The 17,570-nt window shown below is 37.1% G+C and overlaps 2 protein-coding genes across 7 annotated transcripts in view; both read left to right on the top strand.

The window, feature by feature from the left end:
- The window catches only part of Lmln (leishmanolysin like peptidase), a 74,784-nt gene that overhangs the window by 5,475 nt on the left and 51,739 nt on the right, over window positions 1-17,570 (top strand). For all 6 annotated transcript variants that reach the window (XR_006854705.2, XR_009228064.1, XR_006854704.2 and 3 more), the window contains exons 2-6: window positions 8,469-8,566; window positions 9,356-9,386; window positions 10,812-10,894; window positions 11,409-11,526; window positions 15,335-15,513. Coding sequence is in view for 2 of the 6 variants with exons in the window: in XM_046457927.2 (XP_046313883.1) it covers window positions 8,469-8,566; window positions 9,356-9,386; window positions 10,812-10,894; window positions 11,409-11,526; window positions 15,335-15,513 (509 nt within the window). In the remaining 4 variants the exon portion in view is untranslated. The remainder of the gene's footprint in view (window positions 1-8,468; window positions 8,567-9,355; window positions 9,387-10,811; window positions 10,895-11,408; window positions 11,527-15,334; window positions 15,514-17,570) is intronic.
- LOC124101780 (zinc finger SWIM domain-containing protein 3-like) lies at window positions 4,582-7,528 on the top strand. Its single transcript, XM_046457930.2, is given in 2 exon segments — window positions 4,582-4,972; window positions 5,130-7,528. Coding segments are annotated over 2 exon segments (2,097 nt in total). The 5' UTR covers window positions 4,582-4,806; the 3' UTR covers window positions 7,061-7,528.

Here is a 17,570-nt window from a genome sequence, read left to right as displayed (position 1 = left end):
TTTTTCTTCTTCTTCCTCTTCCTCTTCAGTACTAGCAATTGAACCTTGTGGCATTTAACTACTAAGCCACATCCCCAGCCCTTTTTAATTTTTGTTTTGAGATAGGGTTTTATTAAGTTGCTTAGAGCCTCACTGCTGGCTTTGAATTTGTGATTCTTCTGCCTCAGTCTCCTGAGTCTCTTGGATTACAGGCCTGTGCCACCATGCCTGGCTTAATCCCTAATCTTTCTGATATTATTGTAACTATATATATATTATAAATATCATTTTAAAAAAATTTTAATATTCATTTTTTAGTTTTAACTGGACACAATCTCTTTATTTTATTTATTTATTTTTATGTTATTACAGATTTTTTTTATGTTGTTGTAACTACATGATTACAACTTTATATTTTTTCCTTTAAATATTTTTATACCTGTAAAGAATTGAAAATATAAGAAATATGTGTATAATTGCATTGAGGTTCCTAAGACCACTGCAGATTTGGTGATGTGCTCACTGGACTCAGCATAAAATCATGTTCACATTTAAGATTTATTTCAGTGAAAGAATGTAAAGCAAAATCAGCCAAGCATAAAGGATTATGATTCAAAGACTGGAGTAAACCAGCAAAGAGTTTTAAAGTCCTCTCCAAGTAGGTTCACATAGGCTGTGCTTAATTCTTTCAGCAGTGAATTCTATCATTATGCACAAAGTGCTCACTACCAGTAAAGTTCATCTGAGCCTTGGGGTCCAGGGATTTTATTGGAGGTTGGTTATGTAGGGATGATTATGTAGAGATTATTTTAGCCACCGAAATTTCAGACTCCTGGAAATGAGGAATTGTTCACCACTTTTGTGTACAAGCACTTTAATTAGAGAGAACCACCCTTATCATTTAAGGAAGTTTTAGATCAGCATAGAGAACTGCTTGCCATTCAAGTTCCCAGATGCTAGTGGAAGGTCAATTTTGCAAGCAGGCCTTTATAAAGAACAGTCTCATTTCTGCTATTAACCCTTCTGCTTAGTAGTCTTTTATGTCTCTTGTATATTTAACATTTCCAGTGGCCTTATTCCTTCCTCCAGAACATGTTAACATCTACTATCATTTCCATTAACAAATACTGTGAAGAACTTCCTTTAATGTTTTCTGTAATATATGTCTGCTGGTGATGAATTTTCTATTTGCATTTTTCTGAATTGTCTGAATTCCCCTTCACTTTTTTTTTTTTTTTTTTAATTTGGGGTCTTGCTATGTTGTGATGGTAGGCCTCAAATTTGCATTCCTTTTCCCTTTAATCTCCTGAGTAGCTGGGATTATAGGTATATCCCTCAATGACTAGCTTTCTTTTCGTTTTTGCTGTTTCATTGGCTATAGATTTATATGTTCAATCTGTCCTTTAGCCCTTTAACAATTGTTTCATTGTCTTCTCGTCTCCATTGTTCTTGACAATAAGTCAATACCATTTGTATTTCTCTTCCCCTCCTGTATAGAATGTGTTGTTTTTCTCTCATTGCTTTCAAAACTTTTTCTAACTTTCCAGTGCTGTAGTCTCTGAACACTTTGCTCTAAGTCTAACACACAAGCCAGTAAAGCTCTGCCTTTTTTGCCACTCCAAGAGACACAGAATGTGAAGTGCTTTCCGACAAATCTCAGAGATATTATTTCTGTATTCCAAGGGTGGATTTTTCTAAGTTATGTCTGGTTTTTAGTTGTTTGTTTGGGTTTTGGTTATTTTTGTTTGTTTCAGTACTTTCAAATAGTATTTTTAAAAAATATTTTGTCCCTATTTTATAATGTGTTCTCTGCAGGGAGATGATGTTAAGCTACCATTCCATTTCTGGAAGCCAGCGGTTCTTAATGTCTACTTCTACAGATTACTGCAGTGCTTCATATCTCTGATTTTGTACTTTTCATGTTGTCTGTTGCATTTAAATTTAGAGATATTAATTCTTTCAGATTTTTTCTCAAATATCACCTCCCTGGAGCATCTCCTTATTGTGTTTCTTTAACTTAAGTACCCTCCTTCTGTGATCTTTATTTATTTTATTATAATAATTATTGGATTTATTTGCCCTTCATTACCTTTAGGTCAAGGATTGTACAGTTTATATTTGAATCCAAGTGCCTATAACAATGCTTTGCATATGAAAGCATTTAATATGTTTTTTTAAAAAATATTTTTAGTTGTAGATGGACCTAATACCTTTATTTTACTTATTTTTATGTGATGCCGAGGATCAAACCCAGTGCCTCACATGTGCTAGGCAAGCACTCTAACACTGAACTACAGCCGCAGCCCATAAATATATGTTTCAATTAATTAATGTAGGCTGTAGCTGTAGCCCAGTAGTAGAGGACCTTTCTAGCATGCATAAAACCCTGGGTTCCATTCACAGCACCCAAAAATAAATAAATTTGTTAATTTTGGCTCCTTGTTTAATTTTTTGAGTCTTAAGTCATCTTTCATTTTTAATATATTATGGATGCAAAAGAGTTTTTTTATTGTTGTTTGTGTTGTGGTACTAGGAATGGAACCTATGGCCTCACACATGCTAGGAGTACAGTACCCCTGAGCTACATACCTAGCCCTTTTTTTTTTTTTAATATTTTTATTTTTTAGTTTTCCGCGGACACAACATCTTTGTTTGTATGTGGTGCTGAGGATCGAACCCAGGCCGCACGCATGCCAGGCGAGCGCGCTACCACTTGAGCCACATCCCCAGCCCCCACCTAGCCCTTTTTTTTTTTTTTTTTTTTTTTATATTTATTTCTTAGTTTTCGGCGGACACAACATCTTTGTTTGTATGTGGTGCTGAGGATCGAACCCGGGCCGCACGCATGCCAGGCGAGCGCGCTACTGCTTGAGCCACATCCCCAGCCCCTCCACCTAGCCCTTTTTAAAGAATTTTATTTCAAGACAGGTCTTGCCAAGTTACCCAGGCTGGCCTGGAACTTGCAGTCCTCCTACCTTAGCCTCTTTAGTAGCTGGGATTATAGGCATGCACCACCACATTCAGCTAAAAGAAATATTTTAATGATTTTATACTATTTTATCAATTTTTCACATTAATTTCATTAGTGTTATTGGTTTATAGTTTAACTCATTCTGAAGAAGGAATATTATGTTCCATTTTCTTTGTGTTTTTAGTTTTTGAAGGTTGACTGAATATGTTTGTGTTTTGGGCACTATGGATCGATTGTACAGTAGTTTAGAAAAGTATACAGTTAATTATAAAATCTAATGATGTTCTATGAAAGTGATACTGTTGAAGTTAAAGGAAGGTGAGATCATTTCTTTTTTTTTTTTTTTTTTTAATTTATTTTTTAGTTGTAGTTGGACACAATACCTTTATTGTACTTACTTATTTTTATGTGGTGCTGAGGATCGAACCCAGGGCCTTGATCATGCTAGGTTGAGCTCTACCACTTAGCCACAACCCCAGCCCGAAGGTGAGATCATTTCTATCAGAGAGGATTTGAGGAATGTTTCAGGGATTTCATGCTACAATCTTCTTGCTGGAGGAGGAGGGTTCTAATTTATGGAAGAGGAGGAAAGACCATTCCAAGGAGGGAAAAGCATAAGCAAGCATGAGAAACAGCAGTGCAAATGAGGAGGCAAGGAATCACAATTTGTGTTCAGAAACCAAATAGTTTCTCCAGACATAAGTAGTGAAGAGAAAGGTGGAAGAAATAGTCTTAATGAAAATATAATAGTGAACATTTTTTGAGCATTTATTTTATGTCAATTATATTTATGTGTATTATCTTATACTGTTTACACACAAGAAATTTGATCACAGAAAAGTTGGGTAACTTGCCTAAGATCACAGAGTTTAGTACATAGTGGAGCCAAGAATGAAGCCCCAGAAATTTTTTTTTTTTTTTAAAGAGGGGAGAGAGAGAGAGAGAGAGAGAGAGAATTTTTTAATATTTATTTTTTAGTTCTCGGCGGACATAACATCTTTGTTTGTATGTGGTGCTGAGGATTGAACCCAGGCCGCACGCATGCCAGGCGAGCGCGCTACAGCTTGAGCCACATCCCCAGCCCCAAGCCCCAGAAATTTAATTCTAGACTCTGGATCTTTAACCACTGGCTTCTAGAGAGCTTTGATATATCAATATAAGGATTTTAGCCTGTAGGTTTCTTAAAATCCAGTTGGAAATACCATATTCCTTTGCTGTGCTTAGACATTTCTGATGGCTTTTTACTAGACCATAAAACAGTCTGGGCTGGGGCCATCCCTCAGTGCTGCACCACTTGCCTAGCATTTGCAAGCTCCTGGGATCATCCCTAGCACTGAAGGAAAAAAACAGTTTGTTATCTGGAGATGTGGGTTGGAATGGAATGAAAGGGAGAAGAGCCTGGGGGCAAGGTATCAGGCCAGTAGTGCAGGCAATAAGGATACCTATGAGTTGTTATATATTATTGGATCAAAGGCGTATAGTAGAGCTGTTTCCTATGAAACATAAAATTCCATTGTCTTTTGTATAAACCTTCATAAACAATATGTGATTGTTCATCCTTAGAGTTAAAAGAATGGAGTAGCATACAGCTTACTTTTAGTTTAACTAACACATTTTTTTTCTGTATTTTAAAAATTTCATTAAGTTGAGTCAGATAGCAAAGACGCCCCCAGCCTCAAATAGCTAGGTCCTACCTCGGGAGCCTCTTGAGTTTCGTATTAGGCCACCAGGTTGGGTCGCCCCTTAAGGAGTCCTGGGCCCATGCCAGCCTGTGAACACTCAATGTGACCTCTGACCCTTGGTGTGATCTTGGACCCAGCGAGGACCAGTCCCTGGCGTGGGCCGAAGGGACAGCCATGGAGCTGGGCAGCTGCTTCAAGACCTACGAGGACTTCAAGGAGTGCTTCAGCGCCTACAAAAAGGAGAACAGGTGCTCCTTCATTCTCAGGGACTGCGTCTCCGTCCGCTTCCACAACCTCAACCACGGCACCTCCATCCGCGAGGACATCCTGGTCTCACTAAGTTGCCCAGATTGGCCTCAAACTTGATGTCCTCCTGCCTCACAGCTTCTCAAGTAGTTGGGATTACAGGCTGGGTCCCTCCCTGGGGAGGCAGGGGTGTAACCCATCCCACACACTGGTGGTCCATGAATCATTCATCATATCTGCAGAAGGAATAGCATTGTGATACGTGCAGGTGAAATTTGTCTGTATTCGGACCCAGTCAAACAGGAAGAGAACACGGGAGGCGGACATGTGCCCAGCATATTTGCTCCTGAGGTACAACGAGAGACTAGATAGACTATTTATCAGTGAACTTAACACCCACCACGTACACGTTGATTCCAAAACCGCTATTCCTGGAGGAGACACCGTTTGCAAATCTCAAAGGACACTGTGTCTGCAGAAACTCCAGCCTGTGCTGCCCACATTCAAGAAGGACTTTGATAAAGCTGAGAAGTCCCCAGTAGAACCATCGTTTTGTCTAAGTGATGTACAAGTGCCCTCAAAACCAGAGCAGGAAGGCATCACTCCTTCTGATCTGGCTAAGATAGCAAAAGTGATGAAAAACTTTCTTAAGGTAGATAAGGGTTCCATGGCTTCCTTCAGTGTGGGCACCAGCCGAGACTTGGACCGGCTGAGCTTCCAGAGCAGCAAGATGAGTGACCTGTTCATCCGATTCCCAGAGAATCTCTTGCTGCACCGGGTGGAGAATACCCAGGGCCACATCCTCTATGCTTTCTTGGTGGAGAACAAGGAACGAGAAGGTCGAGTGGTCCACTTTGCTGTGCTCAAGACTGAGACAGCCACCTCTGTCGCCAAGATGCTGAGCATCTTCACAGAGTTTAACTCTGATTGGCCCAAGGTCAAGGTGGTCTTTGTGGACCCTTCATTCCCTCACCGGCCCATTCTGCAGGAGATCTTCCCCGCTGCCCGCATCCTTCTTTCCATCTACCACACAACCCGGCTCTTGGAGAAGAAGTTACATCGTAGTTCAGCAAATCCATCCTTTAAAAGACTCATGAAGGAAGCCCTGCGGGAGGCTGTGTTTGTCACTTCTGAAGCCAGCCTTAAAAATCTTTGTCAGATGTCCCAAACTCTGCTAGACGAGGATCTCTTCAGCTTCCTACAGGCCCACTGGTTCTCCTGTGAACTGCTGTGGTACATGCACGTAAGGAAGGGCCTGCATGCGTGTAATACCTACATGGACAGCCTAGACATAGTCACCAGCAAGGTGTCAAGCCTCTTTCGGGAACAGCAGTCCCTGCTGGACTGCATCCTCCGCTTTGTGGATTACATAGACTTCTTCAATACTAAGGGCTTGAAGAATTTACCCACAGCTCCTCCCAAGTTAAAGAGAACTCGGCCTCCAAGCATGCCACCAAAGGCCAAGAAGCCTTTTGGAATCTGTGGAGGGAGCCTTAATGGGCTCTCTGTGGAAGAGACGAAGCCAGACTCGCAGCAAGTTCAGTTGCAGCAGCAGCCCTCCCTGGGTGACATGCTAGACACCTTAAACCAAAGTGGCTCTGAACTGGCCTATAAGTTGTGCAACAAAGAGTGGGAGGTGGTACAGAATTCCACCCATCTGGTGGGCATGGCCGGACCCTCGGTGGATGTTCAGCTGCTAGAGGACTCTCACCAAGTTAGCAAAGATGGTTGTAGCTGCAGCTGTTCCTTTCAGCGATGGTACCACCTGCCTTGCCGGCACATTTTGGCGCTGCTGCATACCAGCCAGCAACCTGTGGGTGAAGCCATGGTGTGCAGACGGTGGCAGAAGAAGTATCAGCACCTCCTGGGGCCCAATGGGGAGCTCCAGGACCGTGGTGTGATCCCACACACAGACCAGCCTGAAAAGCAAGGTCGGAACAATATGATTCAGGACCTAAGCAGAGAGCTGGCAAACTTGCTAATGCAGACCGAGGGCCCAGAGCTGGAGGAGCGCTGTTCTACCCTGCGCAAGATTGTGGACATCTGGGCTGTCCCCTGTCAGCCTCCTGAGTCCATTCAGCAGCCAGGAGACTTCAGGGACGTAGGCTGCCTCCCTTTCCTCTGGGGAAAACATGAAGAAGGAGAGGGACTCCCTCCTGCTGAAGCCACAATTCAGGATTGAATCACTTGCACTGGCACAATTGGACCAAACCCCTCTCCTAGGAAGTTTGCGAGTTCGGAGTGGGCAGGTCATGATAGGGGTCAGTGTTTTGACCAATGTCTTCCTTGGTAGGGATTGAAAGATTATTAAAAAAAAAAAAAATTATATATATAGGAGAGGGACCCCACTGTGAATCTGCCCCTTTTCAGCCCTCCCCTTTGGCATTCCATGGGCACTGCATTCATTGTTCAAAGCCAAAGTTATCTCCATACTGAAAGGTTACCTCTTTTTTCCCCAACCCCTGAGAGAAGTCTTCTTCCTACAGAGATGAACCCCTACCCCAAGACAGGATGAGACAAAATGGGCCTGGTAAAAGGGGCCTGTTTTCAGGAACAAAGAGAAGGAGAGTGAATCTTGTTTGTTGCTGCTCTTTATGAAGAATCTGTTATTTGTACCTATTTTTATTCATATTAAATAAAGTTGTTTTTTAAAAAAAAAAAAAAAAAAAAAAAAAAATTTCATTAAGTTATTTATTTATTTATTCTTTGGTGCCAGGGATTGTACCCAGGGTTGCTTAACCACTGAACCACATCCCAAGCCCTTTTTTTTTTTTTTTTAAATATTTATTTATTTATTTTTCGGTGGACACAACATCTTTGTTTGTATGTGGTGCTGAGGATCGAACCCGGGCTGCACGCATGCCAGGCGAGCGCGCTACCACTTGAGCCACATCCCCAGCCCCCCCAAGCCCTTTTTTAAAAATTTCTGATTTTTTTATTTTATGAGACAGGGTCTTGCTAACTTGCTTTGTGTTTCACTACATTTCTGAGGCTGGTCTTGAATTTGCAATCCTCCTGCCTCAGCCTCCTGAGTCACTGGGATCACAGGCATTTACCACTATGTCTGGCTAAGAGTTGCATCAAGTTTTGATACTGCTGAGACCTTTCTTCTCTTTTATTCCTCCCTTTAAGAAATTATGAAATGAGAAAAAATTCCAAGTGAAACACTTGGAAGTTTTTATCCTCTTTTTAGAGTAATTTAAGATACTTTTAGTGTCTTCCTATCATTTTCTGAACACACAAAATTCCAGTAAGAAATATAGTAGGAAACTAGATAAGCAGCAGAGAAACCCAGACCTTTTTGGCAGCTGGCATTACCATAACAATTTATTCATGTGATGCAAGTTCATAGTATTCTTCCAGATGATAGAAGTTGCTTGGGAGATATTTGAGGTTATGAATCCCAAAATCATGGAGTGTGAGCTAAGGGACTTTTTTACTAAGTATAAATTTGAAGTTTGGTTATTGATTTTTAAGTTTTGATCTCAGCTAATAAAATAGTATATTTTATTATATATAAATTCTACCTCAATAAAGAAAAATATGTACATCTTCTAAAAATTGTTTTTCAAAACTATTTCTTTTTCTAGGTCATAAATAAGGTTCATCTTAAGACAAGTCATGTTGTAAAGAGAGATGTTGATGAACACTTAAGAATTAAGACTATCTATGATAAAAGTATTGAAGAGTAAGTACACTAGTATTTTGTCATCTTTTTATTGTTAATCTAAATATTAAAGATATTTTCTTCTGTTGCCTGAAGTAATAAAGTCCATAGCTCAAACTTTAAAAAACACTAGTGTAGTTTTAAGATGGAATTAAGGAGGGGCTGGGGTTGTGGTTCAGTAGTAGAGCATTTGCCTAGGATGTGTGGAGCACTGGGTTCAGCACTGCATAAAAATAAATAAATAAAATAAAGGTGTTTAATCCATCTATAACTAAATATATATATGTGTATTTATAAAAAATGGAATTAAGCAGAAGATGTTTTTAGCTGAAAAGCCAAAGACCATAGGAAATGATTAAATTAACCTTAATCAGAACAAATATGAATCTTCCTGGATGTTATCAATAATAGATCAGGAAGACTTTTGCCAATAAGTAATTGGAGAAAATACTAACATAAACTATAATAAGAAAGTTTGCCAAATTATTAAACAGATTTTATGTAGTCTAAGAGGTATCAGAAAACAGGTGAATTATGAGTCTATAGTAGTTTATGAAGAACTATTAGAAGTAGTTTGTCTTTCCCTATCCTTAACATTCTCAGATGAATGAGATAACATGTGATCATACTTAGCCCTGTGGTTTGGCACAGAATGATCCTCAAATACTCACTGTGGTAAATGGGAGATTTTTGGAGACAAATACTGTTTCCACACAGCGTTCCTTGGGCCTTTGACAGATGGAATCTGAACAAATGAGAGTGCTTTGCCTCAAGAGTGGGAGTTCTTATGTTTTATGTCATTATTTTCAGGTTGCTCCCTGAGAAAAGATACCTTGTAAAGGTATGTAATAAATACTTATGAATTAGGACATTTAAAATTATATGTGTGTGTATATGTATATATATATATATGTGTGTGTGTGTGTGTGTGTATATATGTGTGTGTATATATATGTGTGTGTGTGTGTGTGTATATATATATATATATATATATATTTTTTTTTTTTTTTTTTTTTTTCCCCCAGTCCTGGGAATTGAACTCGGGGGGCAAGCTACAACTGAACTATGCCCCACCCCTTTTTATTTTTTCGAGACAAGGTACTGCCAAGTTGCTGCTGACTTCCAATTTGCAGTCCTCCTGCCCCACTCTCCCATAAAATATATAAATTCTACTTTAATCAAGAAAAAAAAAAAAGGTCTGGGGTTGTGGCTCAGGTAGAACGCTTGCCTAGCATGCATAAGAAACTGGTTTCAATCCTCAGTACCACATAAAAATTAAAATAAAGATATTGTGTCCACATAAAACTAAAAAATAAAAATTTTTTTAAAAACCCAGGACTTTTATGAATGATTAAATAAAAGATGTTGGTAGTGAATATATTTATCATTTTACCAAGTAGTTTTTGTTACACCCTCAATGAGATTTTGTCAGTATTTGGCATGAAATTAGTTGCCTTATTTTATAATTGATATTAAATCAGTCTTCTCCTTTTGTACTTCTTGCTCAAGTTTTTGGGAACGAGGCATGCTGGGGTAGGGTGAAAACGACAACTTTTGAAAAACGTTGAATACACCTTTCTCTTTGTGGGAATGTTCATTCTTTTTTTTTAATATTTAGTTTTCGGTGGACACAACATCTTTATTTTATTTTTATGTGGTGCTGAGGATCGAACCCAGCGCCCTGCACATGCCAGGCCAGCGTGCTACCGCTTGAGCCACATTCTCAGCCCCTGGGAATGTTCATTCTTCTGAAGATTAACTGACCTGATAGTGTGATATGCCAAAGTTGTTTATAAAGATGCAAACTTCATCAGATTTTTAACTGATGTGAAAGTCATACACACATACACACATTAAACCAATTCACTATAGGATAGAGAAATTGGTGAGTTTAAACCTAAGATTTTTTTTTAACATAATCTGCCCCTGAGAGAGTCTAAATCAGTCTTAAACTTGAAGTTATCTGGATTAATAATTAAGATTTATATTTTCTAATTTTTTATTTAAATGGAAGTAGGGAAAGAAGTTTCTGCCTAGTTCTCTTTTCCCAAATTCAACTAGAGAACAAGGAAATTTCTTTCCACCTAGGTTCACTCTTTGCTTACGCACTGCCACACAACCTTGGACTAGTATCTGTATTCCAGAATTGTAAGGTTTTTCTTTCTTGTCCTCTCAGTCATTAATATACTGTGCTTACTTATTTAAATATAATTTATCCCTTGACTATAATTCTGATTGTTTTTTTTTCCTTCTACCTATTATTTAGAACAAACTTTTCCCGCAAGCTATTTCTTATTTAGAGAAGACTTTTCAGGTTCGTAAACCTGCTGGCACTATCTTACTTAGCAGGTAGGTAACATTAAACACTGGTTGTTTTCTTCATTCATTTAGTACTCTGCACTCCTCATTCTACCAGCATGGCAATGTATAAGATTTATACTAGAATATTTTATTATATTGTTCTTACAGACCAAACTGCAACATATATAAAAAGAATGAAAAAGCCCCTGCTGGATAATTATTCTTTCCCTAATTTTCCATAATGATAGTCTACATAATCTTCTCCAAGGGTGGTATGGTCCTCTGTTCCCCAAACCCCCTTCATCTCTCCTTCACATGGCCACAGTATTAAATTCATGAAAGTATTTAGGTACTTGAAAACCTAGATCAGGGGATTCCCCACAGAACTAGAATTCCTTATTAGCCTATTTTTGTAACTTAAACAGTAACCTAATAAGGTTACTAGTGAAGTAACATAGCACTTACTAGTTTATTGCATTGTTTTTAACTGCTGTGAACTATTCTTTCTTACTTTTATTATTTTTTTTTTGTATTTAAACTTTCATATATAAATGTACCAAAGACAATGTGCAACAAACCAATACCTACGGAAAGAAAATGATCCTCATAGATACTGTACTGGTGAATGTGCACCACATACAAAGTGTGGACCAGTTATTGTGCCTGAGGAACATCTCCAGGTAATTCACCCTGCTTTTAGCAATGTTTTTTACTCTGTAGTCTAACCATGGGAGCACATTTGAATCTTTTCAGTGGGAAATTTTTATAGATTCAAATATAGAGCTTTAGTAAGTTTATTTTTCTACCAAAAGTATAATAGTTAGATATGCTGATTCTGTTTTTTCATTGCTTTTCAAGTGCATTTAATGACATTTACTTTCATTTGTTTTCTTCCCCATTTGTCTCTGAAGTGCTGAATCAGTTTAGCTTAGAACTTTATCCTTATTTTCCAGAACACCTTTGAGCACTTATATACTTACCTCAGTTTTTTTTTATTGTACTGAACATTGAACCCAAGGGTGCTCAACCACTAGCCAGTTGCTTATTGCCTTGCTAAGTTGCTGAGGCTGGCTTTGAATTCACAATCCTCCTGCCTCAGCCTCCTCAGTCACTGGGATTACAGGTGTGCGCCCCCGCGTCTGGCTTACCTTGGTTTTTTTAAAAGGGCAATTTGATATCCCTTAAGATATGCTTCAACCCAACTTACGCATTTATTCCAAAAGTACTAATAACTATGTGGGCACAATGGCACATACCTGTAGTCCCAGCTGAGGCAGGAGGATTGCTTGAGATTATGAATTTGAGACCAGCTGGAGCAACACAGTGAGACACTGTCTCAAGGGGAAAAAAAAAAAAAAAAAGTATTAACTATCTTCTGTGTGTTCAAGGGTGTTCTTTGTAAAACTATAAGTATACATATGTAGGCTATTAAATTATGTTATAACCATTTAATGGAATACTATGCAGTTGTTTTAGAACAAAGTAGATCTCAATGTACTAACTTGAAAAGATATTTAAGCTCTTAAATGAAAAAAAATTATCAATGTGTTTTATTGAAAAGTACAGATATACATAAGTTAAAAATTATGAAATAGTCTAGAGGAATGTGTATGTTAAAAAATCTGTACAAAAATCAAAATGTTAGTGGTTTCCTTTAAGAACTAATGGTAACTACACAGCTTTAGTAACAAAAACTACATGGTACAGCATAAAAACAGACATGAAGACCAGTAGAAGAGACAACCCACAGGCAACCCACACAGAAGCAGCCACAGTCATCTCATCTTTGACAAAGATGCCAAAAACATAAGGTAGAGAAAAGATAGCCTTTTTAAACAAATTGTGCCAGGAGAACTGAGTAGCCATTTATAGAATGAAATTAGACCCCTATCTCTTACCCTGCTCAAAATGGATGAAAGACCTAGGAATTAGACCAGATAACTTAGAAAAACAGGGTCAACACTCCAACAAATAGGCACAAGCACTGATTTTCTTAATAAGATTTCTGAATCACAAGAATTAAAACAAAAAGGCCGGGTGCAGAGGCACATGCCTATGTAGTCCCAGCGGCTTGGTAGGCTGAGACAGGAGAATTGCAAGTTCAAAGGCAGCCTCAGCAACAGGCAAGGCACTCAGCAACTCAGTGAGACCTTGTCTCTAAATAAAAAAATACGAAATAGACCTGGACATGTGGCTCAGTAGTCAAGTGCCCCTGAGTTCAATCCCTGGTATAAAAAAATACAAAAAGAATTAAAACAAAGAATAAGTGGAATGGCATCAAATTTAAAAATTTCTGCACATCAAAGGAAACAATTAAGAGCCTACAGAATGGGAGTTTGCTAGTTACTCTCTGAACAGAGGATATCCCAGAGTATATGAAGAATTCAAAAAACTTAAAATACCAAGAGCACAAATAACTTAGTCAATAAGTGGGCAAAAGAACAAAACAGACATTCTCAAAAGAAGTAAGCCAGGGACTGGGGTTGTGGCTCAGTGGTAGAGCGCTTGCCTGGCATGTGTGAGGCCCTGGGTTCAATCCTTAGCACCACATATAAATAAAGAAATAAAGTAAAAAATGGCAACTAAAAAAAATATATTAAAAAAAAAGAAGTAAGCCAAATGGCCAAAATATATGAAAAATGTTCGACATTTTTAGCATTCAGGGAAATAAAAATCAAAACTACACTGAAATTTCATCCCATCCCAATTAGAATGGCAACCCTCAAGAATGTAAATAACAAAAAACACTGGAGAGGATGTGGGAAGAAAGGAACACATAAATTGTTGGTGAGACGGTAAATTAGTATGACCATTGTGGAAATCAGTAGAGCAATTTCTCAGGAGACTAGGTAAGGAACCAATATATGACCCAGCTATTCAAGACTTATCCAAAAGAACTGGAATCAGTATACCATAACAATACATAATGTGTATAGCAGTGTAATTCACAAGAGCCTAGTTAGGGAACTAGCATAGATGTCATCAACACATGAACAGTTAAAGAAAATGTATCTATTCACAATGGAGTTCTATTCAGCCTTAAAAAAGAATAAAATTGTGTCTTTTGGTGATAAATCAATAGATCTGGAGAATATCACACTAAATAAATTTGTATAAGCCAGACTCAGAAAGCCAAGAGTCAAATGTTTTATAAGCTGAAGCTACAGAGAAATAAAGGGAATCTCGTGAAAATAGAAGGGATATCAGTAGTGTAGAGCTATAGGGGATCTGAGGGGAAGGGAAAAGAGGAAGAACTGGCAAATTAGGCTATATGCATGTATGAATATGTCACAGTAAATCCCATTTTATGTATAATTGTAATACACCAATGAAAAAAGTATGTGTATTTGTTTATATTGTAAATAAATAGAAGGTAGACCATATATTTTAGATTAGATTCCTTTGGAATTTTTTCTTAAGGTATTTGAAGCTAAGTGAAGGCACCTGTACAATTGTACAGGTTGGCATCTACAATTTGCTTACTCAGTTTTACTTAACTGTTTCAAATTTCTTGAGTGCACAAGGAGCTTTAGGGACATGTTTAAAATTTTAAACAGATTGTCTATTGTATCCCTATCTCTTTTGCCAAGGCATTTCCTAGATATTTTAAGACTGATTTCATTATCTTTTTTTTCTAAGAGTTTGTTCATTGCTTTTAATTTTCTTGGTTCTTCCAAGTTCTATTTCCTACTTCTTGAAAGTTCTGATTTTGTTTAATTAAGTAGATATTCATGAGAAAGAAGCTTAAAAATGTAAACTTTTTGTAATACCAGCTACTAATAGGTTAAAATAATTGAATTTTAAAATTATAAAGATATGTTATTGAAGCAAGGGTAAATAACATATACTTTCTATTAAGTGAAATGGGAGTGCCTGGGTCTTTTGTTTTTGTTTTTCTTCTTTCTGTAAGCATAGCTTAACCTAAAAAAATTACTGATTTTTTTCTAATTGTAATTTGAAGAGTCAAAGTAAGATTTGCCTAGAAAATACTAGAAACAAGTCTCTTACTACTGAGAGGGGTGAAAAAAGAAAACTAGAAACAAGGGTAATAATCATGGATGACTTTAATATTTTCTTTATATGGTTTTATATTATCAAATTTTTTAAATAAGATACATGGATTTCTTTACAATAGGAAATATATTTCCATTAACTAAAAAGTTTTTTATTAATTAATTTTGAAATAACTATAGCCTCAAAGAAAGTTGTAAAAATTGTGTATAGGACATTGTTCAGTGGTAGAGCATTTAGCATGATGAGACTGTGGGTTCAATCCCTCCCCCTCCAAAAAAAGTATATGGAAGTTTCATCACTAAGTTTTAGGGTTTTGAAACCTTTTTAATTTCTATCTTTTCTGCATATTAGTTTTTTGGCCTTTATAAAATAAATCATACCATATTTAGATATATACTGGATTCACTCTTAAGTTTATCTCTTTAGCTAACCATGTCTCTGGTCTGATTTTTCTGTTCACCCCTACTGGTGCAGCAATGTAGGGTTTGCCGAGGGGGTAAGTGGCCCTGTGGAGCAGTGGGTATGCTGGATCAAGAGGGTGTCCGAGATGCAGACTTTGTCCTTTATGTTGGTGCTCTGGCCACTGAGAGATGCCGCCATGAAAACATTATCTCTTATGCAGCCTATTGTCAGCAGGAAGCAAAAATGGACAGGTAAAGGTTTCTTTGAGATTTATTTTATAAGATCTAATCAGGGAACTCTTAAACCATATTTTTATTGTTACCATTACAGGAATTTTACATTTGACAATTGCTTCTAGTAGTAAGAAATAACATGCTGCCTGAGTTTAAAGGGTGCCCCCTCTTCCTCTGTGGTAGGACTGTTATTCATATTGGTAATAGAAGTTTTCTGGTCAGAATGAAGAATAGTGAAAAACTCATTTGACTTTTTCTTCTCCACTCCTCTTTCATTCTGATCCTATCTTTTTTACCCATAAACTCCAAAGAAAAAGTGTACTGTTAAGAGAATTTTCTTTCCAGGTGAATACTTCTGTAAAGAAACAACTCAGATGTTAATTGAGAATAATTTAATTGTCGTATCATTTGTTACATATGCTGCACTTAGCCAAATAATCACTTAACAATTCAGAAACTTCTTTGTTTTTCACAAATGATTTTAAAAAAATGTTCATGGTGAAGCAGCCTAGCCTTGAAATGAAAAGTTAGTATACATACAGAAGATTGCCTGTCATACACCAAGCAAATCAGTTAAAAAAAGCAGTAGAAACTGGACTGGATTTGTGGCTCAGTGGTAGAGCTCTTGCCTAGCATGCATGAGTCACTGGGTTTGATCCTTAGCACCACATAAAAAAAAAAAAAAAAAAAAAAAAAAACTAGATAAACAAAGGTATTGTGTCCATCTACAACTAAAAACATTAAAAAAAAAAGCAGTAGAAACTGATGCATGTCTCAGAATTGACTATATAGACATTCTCAAATTTAAGAGAGGGTAATGTGTCTAATTCATGTGCATGTAAGGACCATTGCTGCGGTGCAAAACATCCATTTATTGACTCCAACATAAAGAGCCATTTTTTTTTTCTATTGGTGTAATTTACTTGAAGATAAATTAGAAAACTTAGTTGAATCATGTAAACAATACGAAGAAAATGCTGGTATATGCTTCAGAATTGTAGTGTCAATCTTTTTGATTTTTTTGGCACTGGGGATTAAACCCAGAGGCATTTTACCACTTACCACATCCCCTGTTAATTTTCTATTTTGAGACAGGGTCTTGCTAAGTTGCTTAGAGCCTTGCTAAGTTGCCCAGTCTGGTTTTGAACTTGCCATCCTCTTGTCTCAGTCTCCAAAGTTACTAAGATTATAGATGTGTGCCGCTGTGCCCGGTTTGTATTGTCAATCTTAAAGGTACTTAAGGAAGTAAAAGTAAATGCATTATGAAAAGCAGTCTCTTAGTGTGATAAGATGTAATTGTTGACTGGTGAAATCAACTTAAGTCTTTAGACTGAATGTTGAGAAAGCTAAGTATCAACTATTGAGTATGTTGCTGTAGAAGAAAGTACTGTTTTTGCAGATTATGTATATGCTAGTATTCTTTTTTCCTTGAGGAGATGCCTTTAAATTTATAATTTATAATTATGAATGATGTCTTAATAGCAATGAAATTTGCTAGTTAAAGTATTAAATGAATAAGTTACTTGATAAAATGAGATATTTAAGAAAAGTGGATATCTTTGAGAAGTATACTTTCCCAAAAGGAGTGCTGCAAAATCATGTTTTTATTTTTACTTTAACTAAGCTATTCGTATCAAATGCACACAAAATCTTATTTTGAACTTATTAGAAAGGGTCAAAATAAGATTGCAAAGGAGAGTACCTAATATGAGTCCATATTTGTTTAATAAAAATCTATGTATGTATTTGAATGTGCTAAGAAAAAAGTCAGAAATAGGATTACTAGTCATCCCAGTTTGTCTAGGACTGCCCTGGTAGTATCATTTGTTAACACTGAAAGTCTCACATTCCAGGAACCCCTCAGTCCTGGGCAAACCAGGATGACTAGTTACCGTAAAATGGATACACATAATATTGTTGATGGAATTTAGTAAGTGTAGGGTATAAAACAGGTAATATTCACTTTTTTCTTTGTACATTCCAATATTGTGTTACGTTATAATATATACCTTTTGACAATGAGTTTTTATTACTTTTCTAAAAGACCCATTAAAATGAACCTTATGTATTAGAAT

The sequence above is a fragment of the Marmota monax genome, unplaced genomic scaffold, assembly GCF_021218885.2.
Source record: "Marmota monax isolate L192 unplaced genomic scaffold, Marmota_monax_Labrador192_F-V1.1 WCK01_AAM20220418_F8-fsc00052, whole genome shotgun sequence".
Classification (NCBI taxonomy): domain Eukaryota; kingdom Metazoa; phylum Chordata; class Mammalia; order Rodentia; family Sciuridae; genus Marmota; species Marmota monax.
This window is presented reverse-complemented; position numbering and strand designations above follow the sequence as displayed.